This window comes from Lethenteron reissneri, chromosome 49 (genome assembly GCF_015708825.2).
Source record: "Lethenteron reissneri isolate LAM-NWPU_2019-01 chromosome 49, ASM1570882v1, whole genome shotgun sequence".
Lineage (NCBI taxonomy): Eukaryota > Metazoa > Chordata > Hyperoartia > Petromyzontiformes > Petromyzontidae > Lethenteron > Lethenteron reissneri.
This window is the reverse complement of record NC_083827.1, coordinates 1,052,849-1,066,351: the sequence shown is the minus strand read 5'-3', so window position 1 is coordinate 1,066,351 and position 13,503 is coordinate 1,052,849. Positions and strand designations below refer to the sequence as shown.

At 50.1% G+C, this 13,503-nt stretch overlaps 1 protein-coding gene across 1 annotated transcript in view; it reads right to left on the bottom strand.

The window, feature by feature from the left end:
- LOC133354855 (piezo-type mechanosensitive ion channel component 2-like) overlaps nt 1-13,503 on the bottom strand; it is a 238,104-nt gene that overhangs the window by 66,034 nt on the left and 158,567 nt on the right. Inside the window, exons 30-35 of the mRNA XM_061572007.1 lie at nt 12,725-12,821; nt 11,675-11,837; nt 9,919-10,008; nt 8,939-9,033; nt 4,502-4,597; nt 3,041-3,144 (exon numbers count right to left, since the gene is read on the bottom strand). Of these exons, the coding sequence (XP_061427991.1) occupies nt 3,041-3,144; nt 4,502-4,597; nt 8,939-9,033; nt 9,919-10,008; nt 11,675-11,837; nt 12,725-12,821 (645 nt within the window). The remainder of the gene's footprint in view (nt 1-3,040; nt 3,145-4,501; nt 4,598-8,938; nt 9,034-9,918; nt 10,009-11,674; nt 11,838-12,724; nt 12,822-13,503) is intronic.

Sequence of the window (13,503 nt, the reverse complement as noted above, 5' to 3'; positions counted from 1 at the left end):
AGAGACAGGGCCCTGCATTGTGCGAGCATCAGGACGCGTGCGCGACCACCCCCAGCCACACAGCTGCCACTTGGCACTCGCACAAATATTGTGTCTACCTCCAGAGCGGGAGGGGGCCGGGATGAGTGGGGCTCTGGGGCTTGCCAAGGTCAGGCGGCGAAGGCTGATGACTTGCACGAGTCCGCGGAGGGCGGGCTTCGGGGGGACTGTGTTGGGATTCATCTCACTGGCGTTTTAAAACAATACCGTCTATGCTTTCAGCTCCACTTGGCGTTTGGACGTTTTGAATTGACAGCTTCAGTCTCAATTAGGTTTATATTTTTTTTTACTCAACTATTGTCAATTTCGGTTACAGATCCAGAACATGCGAGTTTGGTTTGTTTCCCTTGGGTGTTAATAATCAGTCACGTCACGACATGCGCCACGCCACGTGAGAAGTCTTGAAAGGGAAGAGGTCTAGAACGAGACAAGTCAGAACCGCTCCAAACGTCTCAATGGATGTCTGGACTTGCACGGTAGGGATGGCTACAGTCTCTGGCTTTGGCTCGGTTTGGCCAAATCGTATGAATGGCTGTGGCCAAATTGAGTTCTGGTTGCTTTGCAGACTCCTGACTGGGCTCAGCTGAGACTCAACACGTGCTTCACTTGAGGACCCTTCCTTGTGTGACTCGGAGAGTGGAGCCCAATGGCTGGGCCCGAACCCAGCTTCTCAGGGACGTTGGGTCAGTGCCCCGGCACGAACCACAGCGCTATGACAAACACACAACCGTCCCGTGCCAAACCACTTTTCACCTTCCTGAGTTATCAATTGCACAGCGATTAATCTCCCAAATGGCATTTTGGTGATTAATTACACCGTACGTGTGTATCAGCACGTGTGAGCACGTGTGATCACGTGTGTGTGTATCGACGAGTGGCAGCCAAAACAAAATAAAGAGATCGTTAAAGTCACGCCCGACTCATGTCTGTGGGGTTTTTGTATTTTTATCTCCAATTCTATCAAGAACACGGAACATTGACAAATGTGTCAAATGTACAGCTGCAAGCTTTTGTTTTTTATGTTTGCTCTTACAAGCAATATTTATTGTGGTGATAACATATTATTTTATTATCTGTTCATTTTGACAATTGCACTGTTTGTCTGCACTAAGATACTTGACACCATACTTTATTTATTAACTCTTACACCTGGTTGTAAACAACGTTGACGTGTGTGCGTATTTTTATACACGATGAAGCATCTGTACAGGGTTATGCAGTACAGCAATACCCCGGCTTACGTCGGGGGGATGGTTTCCTGAAAGGTGCATCGATGAATATCGAAACGACGTCAATAAAAGCGATTATTTACTGGGCAGTCGGCGGTGAAGGCTGAGAGGCGACAGATATCGAGAAAGGATGGAGGATGCTGTCAGCGTCGCAAGTGTGGCTTGAGGCAACGCAAATGGAGTGGCGGTGGTATTAATAATAAAGTAATGACATATTTTCGGAACGACGTAAAAAGGGGGAGACGTAAATCGGGGCGTGACTGTATTCGGGCTGAGGGGCACTGCCGCGAGAATGCTCAACTCACAATGGTAACAGATTGTGGTCGAATGTCGATTCACGCCTCTCATCCTTTCTGGGTTTGTGATGTCACCTCCTTTTTTGTGGCAAGTCAACTGTTGGTCTTCCAACAGAGAGAATGACCCTTGTCGTGCAAATGTGGAATTTCCATTCTTGTCTCTGTGGTCTCAGCTGTGGCTATTTATGTGCCGTCTCACCAGACGAAAGTACACATTTCCAGAATTACGTCGGCCACCAAAGTCCTCCGTGACACGACACCATGGAACTTCTCCTGCCCGTCACTTTAGCAGACACCTCCACTGCTCCGAGTGTCGCCGCTGCAGAGGGGCCGACTTTCTTTCTGCTATTGGCGAGGTGTGTTTACTTTGGAATGGGCTAACCGAATGCCAAAAAGGCATACTGTGAGAATTTTTTTTTTATTATTCAACTGCCACTCATCAAGATATTTGGCCGTGCTGCACTGTATCGTGTATGCATTGAAACTAATCACACCCGTTTACGCACGGTACATACACTGTGCCGTACATGAAAATACGTTGGATACAATACGCATTCACCTGCAAATATAGAAACATTTCACGTGCGTGGTTAAGAAGTCATAAGGAAGATTTGCCACTTGTACATTTCTATTAACGGAACAAACAATGGACATTTGGAAGACTACCATCACGTTGTGCGGACACGCGGTCATGAGATACCCACCTTGAGCTGAACGCGCCAACTGCAACACAGCACAGCGCAGCACTGGCATGGCCGAACGCATCATCATCATACGACGACGCTGCCGCCATACACGGCGACAACATTCAGGCAAGCGTCCACGGAGTAAACACCTCGATGTGTCAAAAACAAAAAAGCTTGTGCAGCTGTAATTACATTCGTAGCATGACTTGGAAGTATGGGATTCTTCCCACAATGCTTGTGATGAGGAATATCACTGCCTGGGGTCATTGCTATCATCTTAACCGTTACTATGAAACTCCTAAATATACTCAATGGCCCTTTGGTGAGTGTGATAAGTGCCAAGTTTCGTGTGAGGGTGGAATCTATGTATAAACTGGAAGGGTCTGGGAGGCCCCAAAGACTTGGAACTCGAGAGAGGAACCTGGAATAAAATTTGGCCAGACCTCAGAAACTAAATGAAGACCCAATTAAGATTGGGAGTCGCTCATAATTTGAGTTAAGAATTTTTTCACAAAACTCTAGCTATGCTAGGAGTACCCCTGGACATTTCAAGAAGGCCTCAGGCCGTATTCCGAGTTGCGACTCGGCTTTGGTCCGGTCTCGAACACTCAGGCTCAGCTCAGGCTTGGACCACTCCGTTGCTTTCAAAGATGCCGGCTCACTTGAGCCAGAGCCAAGCCTCAGCCGAGCGGAGACCAAGTTAAAAAGGAGGAGCTCAGAACCGGAGGAGGTGCGGAGTGGTTGAGGAGTGCCCGAGATGGGGGACGATGGAAGGCTGCGGGGACAGTACCTGGAAGGCGCTCTTCTTCTGTGTGGCGGCGCCGTCTCGCTCCTCGTCCTCCTCCTCCTCTTCACTGTCCGTCTCGAAGAGGTAATAATCGCCAGAGCGGACCACTTGACAGTAACGGGATCACGCGCGCTCGTTAAAACCGGACTCACTCCTCGCACGCACTTACCGCAGTCCTTTTCTCGCCCGCTCCAGCCGCATTCACCGCAACGTGCGCGCCCACTGCGGCCACCCTTGTGTGCCCCCCCGTCACAAAACACGTTCAAGCCAACTCGATCGCTCGTCACGGCCACAGAGACGACAACGGGATCACGCGCGCTCCTCACGAATGCTCACAGTGTAAGCTGCACTTACACCAATGTCAACGCAATCAATGAGAAGCCGGCGTGTGGCACGGTTACCACGGGCGCAGGTCATGACGGTGGTTACGATGAGAGCACAAGGCTGAGTGATGAAGACATGAGATTCTCTTGCAACCTCTTAAGACACAAACCAAAGAACAGACAGCCCTTATCTAAGCTATGGGTCCTTTTTGCCAGCATCCATAATGATGCAAAATAAGAATAGGTTTTACCTTTTCTGGCAATAAAACAGGTGTTAAGATGTTAAAACGCGAAATAGAAACCTTTTTGCAAGGAATAAAAGTCTGATATAACTGCTCGACCCAAGCTATAAGCTATAAGTGCTCGCATTGCCTTTCTACTGTTCGCCTTTTGGCGTTGTTCTCTGGTCTAACACTAATAGACGAGACAAGGCCATGAAGAAAGCTGTCTCTGGTGTAGGCCAATCAGTTTTAAAGACAATGCATATGTTATAATCAGAGCATGTTTTTTGCACATTTTACCACAACCATGTAGTTAATGCAGAATCGATACCTTGTAATGAGGGTCTATTTGGTGTTTCAACATCTTAACACCTCCCGTATTAAATTTTGATTTAAAGCTTTCGTGACTGCAGGGATTCATCTTCTTGGTTCTTTCGGTAAAGTCACGTAGAAGGGAAATAATAAAATAATAAAAATAAAACATAATAAAATAATTCTCACGACGTTTCGGCCACTGAAGAACAGGTCTGTCTTTCCGACAGACCTGTTCTTCAGACAGACCTGTTCTTCACCTGAGGACGGCTGGTTGCGTTGTGGCCGAAACGTCGTGAGAATGATTTTATTATGTTTTATTTTTATTATTTTATTATTTCCCTTCTACGTGACTTTACCGAAATAACCAAGAAGATGACCTCCCGTATTCTTGCCGGAAAAGGAAAACCTATTTTATTTTTGTTCATCATATTTCATCACGCTGATCAGCAAGGGTTGGTGAAGAGCCCAAGACTGTTTCACACATCACTCACCACTGACATTAGCCACAGGCAGCAACACATCTCAGGTGACCGTGGTGAGAGCAATCGGTGTTAGTGGTGGAGCTGTTAGTGCTGCTGTGGCGTTGCGGTTACAGGGGGACCTACTGGAGGCGTGGTCGACCCATGGGCGCCACCACTGCTTCCTCTTCTTCTTGCCACCGGGTTCCTTCTCCCCAATCTCCTTCCCAGCGCCCTCCGGGGCTGGTCCCCACAGGGGTGAGAGTTAGTCGGAGGGATGACACTCACGTGCATTGCGTTCACAAAATAGAAATATGCGGCAGCCCTAACAATCTGTGGACTATAAAGTTACCGGGCCTGTACTCTAAAAACATGTTTTTTAAGTATATCATAAATTAGGCAAATATTACGAATTGTTTTTTGTAATTACAAAAAAATACACTTAGTATTCCCAGTCGAATTTTTTATGTAAATATGGATCACAAATGAGTTGAATTTAGCATAGGTTATATAAATTATGTATCCTAGAAATATCTTGCTGATATTTTTTTTATTTTACCATGTCCAAATTTGGTCTCCCAGTTGTCCTCAAGTTTGTGGATTAAGGCATTGCCAAACTGTTGATTGAAATCCGCTGATCACATGTGCTGTGGGTAACCTAAACTATGCCAAATAAACACGTGTCGATGGGAGGCAAACATTGTTGTGTCCGATGTTCTCGATAAATTCCTTTCATCATCGCGCAACACACGAGGTTATGTACTAGAGTACCGCGACTGTACAACGTGCTGCCACATTTCTATTTGGGGGAGCATGCCTGTAAATAACCACACTGCAGAAAACAGAAGCAGCAACCGCACTTCAATTATATACAACAGTCTACGTGACATCACCGTACGTGGTGTGTACACCGCGTATATACCGGATTGTAAAATGTATTGCGGTAATCTTTGACGAAGCACGTCACATTTTCTACAAGTACGCCGCCAAAAGCGACCACTGTGTGTGCAGGCCCGTTTGGCTAAACTATCATTTACCTAAACTACGAGAAGCAAGAGAACCCGCGGTGGGGGGCTGGGGCTTGTGGGATTTCAGAGGCGACAGTCGCCAATCGGGGCCCCTGCCACCAGCGACAACCACGAGCCACTTTGGTTTCTCTCCGAGGCGCCGTGGGAACGCCGAGCGCGCCGGCTAACCCTCGCGCACGGCAGGGTGCCCCCGTGCCTCGCTTGTGCCTCCCTTGCTGCGTGAGCAACGCCCACATGTGGGGCACTGGTATGCAGGGCCGGATTAAGATTGTGTAGGCCCCGGGGCTACTGGTACTGTGAGGCCCCCAGTAATATTTTCCAAAGGAAAACAAAGTTAAAGAAAAATACAATTTAATTTACAAGGCTGACAACAAATAAAATTTGGCATTCACAAATGAAACAACTTTTCACTTCATCTCTGGAGGCCTCTGGGCTACAGCCCCTAAAGCTTCGTGCCTGAATCCGGCACTGGTCGCATGTGGCACGCTGTCGCATGTGGCACGCTATCACATGTAGCACGCTATCACATGTGGCACGCTATCGCAATGCATTTTAGAATTGAGACTGCAGCAGTGTACCTGCTTGTTTTTTTACGTAGGTGGATTGAAAAACAACTGAGCACACGAAATAAACAGCACACTGTATACTATAGTGAACATACTCTACGTACATCGTCGTGCTTGTACAGGTTATAGGTCACGCCTTGCAGTGTTAGTGTTTCGATTTAAAGCTTTCGTGACTGCAGGGATTAATCTTCTTGGTTTTTTCGGTAAAGTCACGTAGAAGGGAAGTAATTACTTCCCTTCTACGTGACGTAATGACTTTACCGAGAAAACCAAGAAGAGTGTTAGTGTTGTTACTGGGGGGGGGGAAAACACGCGGCGTGTTACACAAACAAGGGGTCCACGATCCCCAGTCAGGCAGGGTTTCTCCAACTCCATTTCTCGCGGCAAACAGGTTTTGCATTTTGATGTTTCGTTGATCAATCAATCGCAGATTTATAACACTCCAAATGCAGCATTTAAGCTAAGGTGGAAGTGCGTCTCAGCTTCTTCACAGCGCTGCATCACGGGGCTTCACGTGGATGGAGGAGGAAGACCGCTCAATGGGGAAGGTGGACCCACAGTGGGGGAGGCCCGTTTGAGAAAAAAACAGTCCTGAGTCCTAAGGCCTTCTTGTCACCCCAGGCCACACAGTGTCCATTCTGCAGGCTCCATGTCACTTATGGACAGTGCAGCAGCAGCAGCAGACACTGCGCTTTTACTACGACGATTGCGACGACAAATACAATGACTCACTCGGTCGCTCGCAGCAGCCACGGTAAGTGCTGCTCACAGGGAACGCACAGGCTGACTTGCTCGTATCAGCCAACCAAGACAAACAAAAAATATACAGCGTGAATCAAAACATTTAACAAATAAATTATATATTTAGAAAAATGACGTGAGAAATAAAAAACTTATAAATGAACATCCTTCATTTTAAATATTAGCTGCCAGGAGCTGAGCCTAATCCGAGCTATAGCTGAGCCTGATCCGAGCCATGGCCGAGCGAGTGGCTCAAGGCCGAGCTCTAATAGTGAGCTGAATCTCACTATTAGAGGGTTGTGCCAGAGCCGAGCCGCAACTGAGAATGTGGCCCCCGAGTTTAAGCGAGCTCAGACCACCCAGGAGGTGGTCTTGTATGTCTCAGCGATCGGGACGCCGCACGGCACCATTGTGCCTGGGTTCGATTCCAGGCGGTCATGCGTGGACTGAACCTGCTGCTCAAGTATGGCGAGTTTATGGTCTCAGCCGGGTAACCGATGACCGTACCACAAAGAAAACATTAAAAATGTCATTCGGTGTTTTACTTAATTTGGTAAAAACTTCATATCTGAGAATAAAAAATGGAAATTCGACTGTCATCTCATAACAGAGTGGATGGTCAGATAAAGGTCAGATAAATGTTACTGATTTTAGTATTACTGCAATCAAATCACCCCCTCGCCTGTACGTGTTAGTGGTCTATACCAACCATCAATCAAGTGGGTTGAGGCACATGGCTGAAGATGGATGAGCTCATGATGGAATGTTCCACTGGTTGGGTGGGGGAGGCAGCCACAAGGAAGGAGAAGCTCAACCACAGCCCACCACAACCACCGTTAATGCACCACTCGCCACTGAGCGGAGAGATGGCTCAGAACGTAAATATTGAGCGAGTAATATCAATAACGAGATGCACCAGAGTGAAATGAATGGCATTAACGCAACAAATATACAGCAAAAAAAATAAACGCAGATTCACGCAAATATTTATGTGTGTGCATATGTTGAAACATATGGACTTTCTGATGTTCCTTATAACCAAGTCACAGCCAATTAAGGTTCATTATCCCCCTTGCAGAGACGACTCGGGGGTAATAATAGTTATACGTAGACAGTTATTAATCATTAAAATTCACTTAAAAGTCGGTCATATTAACGAAAAACCAAGTAGCACCTTTGTAATGCACTGTAAATATGACTCTCCATTGATGTCGGTTTAATTAAATACAATATATTGTGTCTCGATAGAGAGATTGGAAAGGAAATGGACAGAAAGACATGGAGACAGGGAGACATGGAGGCAGGGAGCCACAGAGACACGGAGACAGAGAGACACAGAGACAGGGAGACACGGAGTCAGAGAGACATGAGAACAGAGAGACAGAGAGCCACAGAGGCAGGGAGACACGGAGCCAGAGAGACAACATATCATGACACCGAGCCACTGCTGAGGGCTCATGATTTATTGAGTGCACGACAACAACTCGTGACGCTGTCCAAACTCTGCCGGCTATCCCGAGGCCCCTCCAGGCTATTCCAGGGCCTTCCAGTACTCGTGGTTTGCACCCTGCACTCCCCAGACACCAGGCGGGTTTTGCAGCGTTGGCACTCGTTAACCAGGGAGTCACCGCCTGGCTGCGGCAGGCATCCTGCAGAGTTCACAGCCGTGCACTCAGCTCTCCTTATGGGAACATAAAACACTCCTCCCTCCTTCTCCTCCCCCGTCTCTCCTCGCACGGCGTGTGCGTTGAGAATTCCCTTTCCTCGTCCATTGTATTCAAGCTCATGGAGTGCGACTCGACTCAAAATGCTTCATAAATGTCACCTGCTCTCCATCGCCCAGGGATTTCTGTCGTGGGCAGCTTTGTGTTAAAGGCCTGTGGGCCTCTTTAACAGCCGCTGTGACAACAGGGGCCAAACAGTACTAACAACACACTCCCTTTATGTATTGTCTACAAATATAGTTTCAAAGTACATAAAACAATGCTTTAAAAACAACGCTTTTACTTCACTTCACCCAAAATGTCATGATTTATGCCTGGAAAAGGCACCTTTTCATTGGAAAAATCACTGTGCCTCATCGGATAGGGAAGAGGGAGGGGGGCTAATGGTGCTTTGCCGCTGCCAAACACTTTATAAAACCTGTGGGTTGAGGGTTGGGTTCACATCCAGGACCAGGAACCGGTGGGGGGGGGGGGGTTTAAAACTGAAGAGGGGCAGCCGAGAGGTCATGAGAGAAAAAGAAGCACCTTGGAAGTGTGTGGTGAGCTCCTGTTCACCCTCGACCGGTGCTGACTCCTTTCCCTTCTTGAACTTCTGCTGCCGCGCAATGATCCGCTCCATCCTGGCCAAGCCGTATCACAACAACAACAGCAGACAACAACAAACGTTTATAATGCCCCCACAACGTAAAAAAAAACCTTTCAGAGCGCAGAGTTACAAAGGGGGAAAACAGTAAGGAATGCGATGGACTGAATAAAGGAGGGAGAGAAAATTAGCACGTAATGGGGGTCCAAAACATTCTGAATAATAAAGTTTAAAACTTTGTTTATTTTAACAGCTAAAGCCCACTGAGCTATATTGCTCTTTTTCAGAAGCAACCTGGCCACAACCGATAGCTCAAAGGAGTGGCTTATCAGGTGGAATTCTATAGCAGCCAAATACGCTAAATGTGTGGTGACATTGATTCTAAATGTTGAGGGAAAAACCCGAGGACCCGGAGAAAAACCCACAAGACCACGGGGAGAGAGACACCGCAAACTGCAAATATACAGCAGCAGGCGTCAGGGTTGGGTTCAAACCCACAACCTCCTGCACACCAGGCGAGGTAGTTAACATCTCGCCGCCAAGGCACCCCTAACGCCACGAGGAAGCACCGTTTCTCAAGCACGTCATCGATCAGCTGCACGAAGCTCACAGGCGATGAAAAGGTTCTGAGTTCAGATCCGGGCGAGGTGACGACTCGTGCGAGCAGGAAGACGCTTGTTGAAACTGGTTTCACTCGGAGAGACAGTGACTCGGTGGTAAACCGGAACTTTACGTGCGCTGCTCATGCCACCCGCTGTGGCCTCTCCTCCCCCTCTTGTTGTTCATATTCATGGCTTTCACTTCTGTCTCTCTTCTCCAATGCAAATCCCATACCGGCGATTATAATACTTATATATCGTTGAGCTCTAAGAACGAGTGACATTGACGGGACACCAGCACGGCAGTCCGGTGCGAGACGCACTGCCGCTTCAGCTGGTCCATGGACTTCTTCTCCTCCTCCATGCGCGCCTTCACGGACTTCACCATCTCCGCGTGGATCAGCTCGGCACCGCTGGTGTACACGCAGGCACACACACAGACAAAGATCCCCCGTATACCATTAACAGACTGTTGAGGAAAGTGCTGTTAGCGAGTATTGCCTATGAAGGCCGGCACAGCACACGAAGGGGTGGGTGGCCAGCACTACGCCTGGCCGCCTTTGTCTCCCTAACGATGATGTTTACACACCGCACTAGGTACTCATTTGAGGCTGAGTCAACCAAGGGGAGGGCCCGGTGCCAGTTCAGATAATCGTCACTGGCGTTGGCCGTGAGCGGGATTCGAACCCGGCTCGCCAGGTTCGTAGCGCAGCGCTAACTGCTACACTGCCGCTCCCTCACGCACACACACACGGACAGACACAGTTCCCCCAAAGCAACGTTAAACATCCCCCTGACTTCGTTTAGAACACGTAGATTGTTGTCAGCCCGCGTTATTGTCCACATTTGGCAATTGACTCAATAGGTATTACACACAGCGGCAATCATCGCCCCTGCTGGCAGACTAGCGCCCGTTTGGAGGCCAGGTGCAGGAGGTCACCTTGTGACCACAGTGAGCGAGAATTGAACTTGGGTCACCGGGTTCGTAGCAACGCCCTCAGGGGCTCTGTCCAAGGTCAAGCCGCACTTCTGTTCTTGACAAGTACAAAACAAATGGCGGATCGGCGCGAGTGTGTGGAGTGGCGATGGATGTTGTAGTGCCACCGTGTCGCAATGTACGTCTACAGCTGGGAGCACCACGGCAGCAATCTCGCCAACGGTCAACTCTGCGAACACATTGAGAATCAACGTTATGCGTTTCGAGTATCTGGCTGCTATAAATGTCCACGTGATAAGCCACTTTGTTGGGCGATGCTTTGTGGCCAGGTCGCTTCTGAAAACGAGCTGCATAGCTCAGTAGGCCTTAATTGCTAAAATAAAAATAGTTTAGTTCTGCACGTTGAACGGCCGAAGAAGCCTCCCTCAATGTCCAGCCGGAGACCCCCTTTAGCGGCGAGGCTTAAGGGCACACGGGCGCCAGCGAGGGACCATGCGTGCGTACGTCTGTGCGTGCGTATGTCTGTGCGTCTGTGCGTACGTACGTCTGTGCGTCTGTGCGTGCGTATGTCTGTGCGTCTGTGCGTACGTACGTCTGTTCGTGCGTATGTCTGTGCGTACGTACGTCTGTGCGTCTGTGCGTGCGTATGTCTGTGCGTCTGTGCGTACGTACGTCTGTGCGTGCGTACGTCTGTGCGTACGTATGTCTGTGCGTCTGTGCGTCTGTGCGTCTGTGCGTCTGTGCGTGCGTACGTACGTCTGTGCGTCTGTGCGTACGTACGTCTGTGCGTACGTACGTCTGTGCGTCTGTGCGTACGTATGTCTGTGCGTCTGTGCGTACGTACGTCTGTGCGTGCGTACGTACGTCTGTGCGTCTGTGCGTGCGTACGTCTGTGCGTCTGTGCGTCTCGCATTGCGGTTCGTTCGGGCCAGTCCGGTGCGGTGGGGACCAATGTGTGGGTGCTCCGACCTCTTCCAACCGTGGAAGAGTAGGCTAAACACCCTCGAGAGGGGCTCTCTCGACCTCCCTCTCTCCAGCGGAGGGCCCTTCCAACCAGCAGCGGCGGGCGCGAGCAAACCGCGGGGGCCGCGCCTTCGCCCCCCCTTAGGTTTGGACGGGGCAGCGGTGGGGGCGCGGCTTACCGCGAGGCGAGCAGCGTGGAGGCCTGCAGGTCGGCCACCACGTGCAGGTAGTAGTAGCTGAGGAAGACCCTGCGCTGCAGCAGCAGGAAGAAGAAGCAGATGGCGTCCCAGATGATGCCGGCCTCGGCGCGGGGCAGCTCGCACAGCTTGGGGTCCGGGAAGTCTGGGGACACGGCGTCACGGCCAAGCGCGGTGGCGAGACGTTAACTACCTCTCCTGGTGTGCAGGAGCTCGTGGGTTCGATCCCGACCCTGACACCTGCTGTATATTTGGAGTTTGCGTGTTCTTCCCGCAGTCGTGGGGATTTTTCCTCGGGTCCTCCGGTCTTTCCCCCCACGTTTAGAATCAACATCACGCGTTTAGTGAATTTGGCTGTAATACATTTCCACGTGATAAGCCACTTCATGAAGCTATTATCTGTGGCCAGGTCGTTACTGAGAAAGAGCTACGTAGCTCAGTGGGCCTTACCTGGTAAAATAATAAATAAATAAAATTGCACGGTGTGGGTGGTGCATGTCTGTGTGGTGTGTACGGTTGGTATATGTGCGGTGTGAATGGTGCGGGTGGTGCGTGTGTGCAGTGTGTGCGGTGTGTGCGGTGTGGGTGGTGCGTGTGTGTGCGGTGCGTGTGTGCAGTGTGTGCGGTGTGGGTGGTGCGTGTGTGTGCGGTGTGAATGGTGTGGGTGGTGCGTGTGTGCAGTGTGTGCGGTGTGTGTGGTGTGGGTGGTGCGTGTGTGCGTGGTGTGAATGGTGTGGGTGGTGTGTGCAGTGTGTGCTGTATGTACGGTGTGGGTGGTACGTGTGTGTGAGTGGAGGGTGTGTGTGCGTGCGGTGTGGGTGGTGCGTGCGCATGTGTGCAGTGTGTATGTTGTGGGTGGTGCGTGTGTGTGGTCTGTGCGGTGTGGGTGATGCATGTGTGCGATCGGTGTGGGTCGTGTGCATGCGGTGTGGGTCGTGTGCGTGCGGTGTGGGCGGTGCGTGCCCGGGTGCGTGTGTACGGTGTGGGTGGTGCGGTGTGGGCGGTGCGTGTGTGCGGTGTGTGTGCGCACACCCTGGTTGTAGCCCTTGATGGTGCACACCAGGCTGAAGGCCTGTACGAGCCAGCAGCAGTTCTCCCCGAGCGAGCGCAGGTAGGCACACGCGGCAATCTGCAGGGCACAGCGCGGGGGCGGCGGTCGTCAAGCCCCTAACCAGGCCTCAACGCTCCTGCTCCAGGTCACGTCTTCCATCCAACAGGATCTCGACATCAGTTATAAAGAGGCCCACAATGGCACTGCCATTTATTTAAAGACACCGGTGGCCTTGAGCAAGTGGCAGTAATTCCACATTATTAAGGCCAGGAGTTTGCTCTGAAAACCACTGTTGAATTTCTCAGGAAGTGCCACTTATTTAATCGATGCCAGGATCCCGGTTCCTAAGTTTACGAAGGAAACATGTTATACTCTCTGGTTCTTTCGGTAAAGTAACATAGCTAAAAATAATAATAAAAGAACACGACGTTTCGGTCGCAACACAAGCGTCCGTCATCAGGTGAGAAATAATGATCTGCTGTTGTGGCTTTATATAGGCACGGGGGGGGGGAGGGGGGGGGTTCGTAGAGTCGTGGCTGCAGGAGTTCACGGGGGGAGAGGGGGGAGGGTTTGTGGCGTGCAGGGACGGGTGAGAGTGAGAATCACAGTAGTTAAAACGTTTTAACTGCTATGATTCTCACTCTTACACCCGTGCTGTTTTCGTTTACTAATTCAAGCTCATGGACATGCTAATTTCTCCAGCCCCCAACCGTCCCTGTACGCCACAAACCCTCCCCCCCTAAACTCCTGCAGCCACGAC